The sequence below is a fragment of the Phallusia mammillata genome, chromosome 6 (genome assembly GCF_965637545.1).
Source record: "Phallusia mammillata chromosome 6, kaPhaMamm4.hap1.1, whole genome shotgun sequence".
In the NCBI taxonomy this organism is placed as follows: Eukaryota; Metazoa; Chordata; class Ascidiacea; order Phlebobranchia; family Ascidiidae; genus Phallusia; species Phallusia mammillata.
Genome location: NC_137257.1, coordinates 23,440,346 through 23,442,669, shown reverse-complemented (window position 1 = coordinate 23,442,669; position 2,324 = coordinate 23,440,346). Strand labels below are relative to the sequence as shown.

The 2,324-nt window shown below is 40.3% G+C and overlaps 1 protein-coding gene across 1 annotated transcript; it reads right to left on the bottom strand.

The window, feature by feature from the left end:
• Positions 1-464: 464 nt before the first annotated feature.
• Positions 465-806, bottom strand: LOC145234526 (zinc finger BED domain-containing protein 5-like). Its single transcript, XM_080099243.1, has one exon. The coding sequence runs from the start codon at positions 804-806 to the stop codon at positions 465-467; it is 342 nt and encodes a 113-aa protein (XP_079955369.1).
• Between the last annotated feature and the right edge of the window lie 1,518 nt (positions 807-2,324).

The window sequence follows — 2,324 nt, the reverse complement described above, 5'->3', positions numbered from 1 at the left end:
AACTAGAGATACCTGGAAACAATTCACTTTGTTTACAAAGTACAACAAACCCACTGGTCCGGCCAATCATAGCAGGGGCTCCATCAGAATGATGGAGACTAGCTTAAAGATGGACAATTTTTGCTCGCTTACAAACTTCATGAACACGTTAAAACAGCGGTTCTTAACCTTTTTGGTGCGGCGCCCCCCTTGAGGGATGGCTGACCACTTCACGCCCCCCCCCCCCTCCTTTACACTGACAAATCAATAATAACAACAGTGTTGAAATTGCATTTCATTTATTGCTCACGAATCAGTGGGACACTTGACACTGTTTGATGGCAACTAACTCGTTAATGCGAGGTTTTGATGGCAACCAGTGCAGAAAATGCAGCTTCACATAAATATGTCGATCCAAACATAACACACGCAGGGCCTGAGTTGAAATGCGAGGGTAAACAGGGAGGTATTTGGCCCAGAACGCCTCAAGGTCCACCAACTCTTTGAAGTTCCTTGGCTGTGGAATCGAATTTTAACTCGAGAAACTCCTCTTGTGCATCGGCAAAAATATCTGCCACTTCGCACTGAAATGGGCTTCTTACAAACTTCCAGGATTCTCGTTTCTCGTCTATATCCGGAAAATATTTAATAAATTCCGCTTTTAGGTCTTTTAGGTGAGTTTTTATTTGTATCTTCAAATCACACCCAAAATTCCCATTTGTGAGAGCAGAATCAAGGGTTCTAAAGCCAGCTGGATTTCCTTCTTCAATTCGATGCTTCCAAAGGTCAAGTTTGGACATAAAAGACCGAATGATGTCATGATGCATAATAATATTGATATTTTTTCCTTGAAGTTGAAGGTTGAGGGCATTTAACGAATAAAATATGTCCACGAGATAAGCCAGCGATTGTTGAAAGCTTTGAGATCGAAACTTGTCCAATAAAACCTCCTTCTTTCTCGAGTCTAGAAATATTATCACTTCCTCTTGTAATTCATGGAGCCGTTGTAGCATATTTCCCTTAGACAACCATCGAATATTTGTGTGAAACAACAAGACTTCATGATCAGATTGCATATCCTCACACATAAGCTTGAAAAGACGACTGTTAAGCGATCCCGCCTTTATATAGTTAACGATTTCAATAGCTATGGTCAGGACCTCCGTGAATTCAGGAGGCTAAGGCTTCACGATGAAGTACGCAATGTGTGCCTACTACAGATGGATTTTTTTCTTTTACTCTCTGAATAAAGCCAGATCGCAGAACAAGCATGGCTGGAGCTCCATCCGTGCACGCTCCTACCAGTGATTTCCACGATAGTTGGTTATCCTCAAAAAAGTTTGACACAACATTAAAAATATCTGCCGATGTTGCACGACTTTTTAATGAGTGGCAGAATAGCATTTCCTCATTTATCGTGTTACCTGACATGAAACGAGCATACATCAGAAGCTGAGCACAGTTTCCAATATCTGTGGTTTCATCACATTGTATAGCAAAGAAAGGAGACTCTTATTTTTACAAGGAGTTGATCTTTGATATCCTGGGACATTTCATCGATTCTCCCCTTAATGGTGTCATTTGATAGTGAAATTTGAGAAAGTGCATCTGCTTTATCCTTGCCCAGTACTAGTTCTGCTGCCACGAGCATGCTAGGTTTTAAAAGAGACTCCCCAATGCTATGGCTCTTCTTATTCTTTGCAACCAACATGGCAATCTCGTAAAATGCCCTAACGACATTCGAAGATCTTTGCTGAAACGTCCCACCCATGTCCAACTTAACCTTCTTCAATGAGCGGCTTTTCATTTCAAAGAATGCTTTAGGTTTGTTGACTAAGGTAGGATGTGCTGTTGACAAATGTCGTTTTAAGCGCGAGGGGCGCATTGCATCATTGCTGAACGTCTTGTAACAAATTGAACACTGTGGGACTTCTGTGTCACCTTTTTGCATCGGTACAAAACCAAATTGAATATAGTCGTCTACAAACTTTCTTTTTTTCGCTGCCATTTTAACTATGTTATGCTTTCTGATTTGCAAGTTAATTTTTAGCTATGTTGGAACTGTAACATAAGAAAAAGTTACCTAATTCTCAAGAATGAGCCTGCTCTCGATCGCCTTACATACACTACACTGCCACTTCCACGAAAATGCATTAAATTGTTGTTTTTTCACTGAATGATTTTAGCACAACTGCTGCCAACTGCCAACTATAAAAATTGAAGTAAACACGTTTGTTACGTATACTGCATTATGACATCATACATTAAGCGGTTGACTGAGACAGCATGGTAGAACAATCACACAGAAGGCTAAAAGGGACATTTTAAAATAAAGTAGTATAGGT

What these genes read in the sequence shown, in the direction of transcription:
- LOC145234526 (XM_080099243.1), bottom strand. Translation starts at nt 806, where the DNA reads ATGCATCATGACATCATTCGGTCTTTTATGTCCAAACTTGACCTTTGG.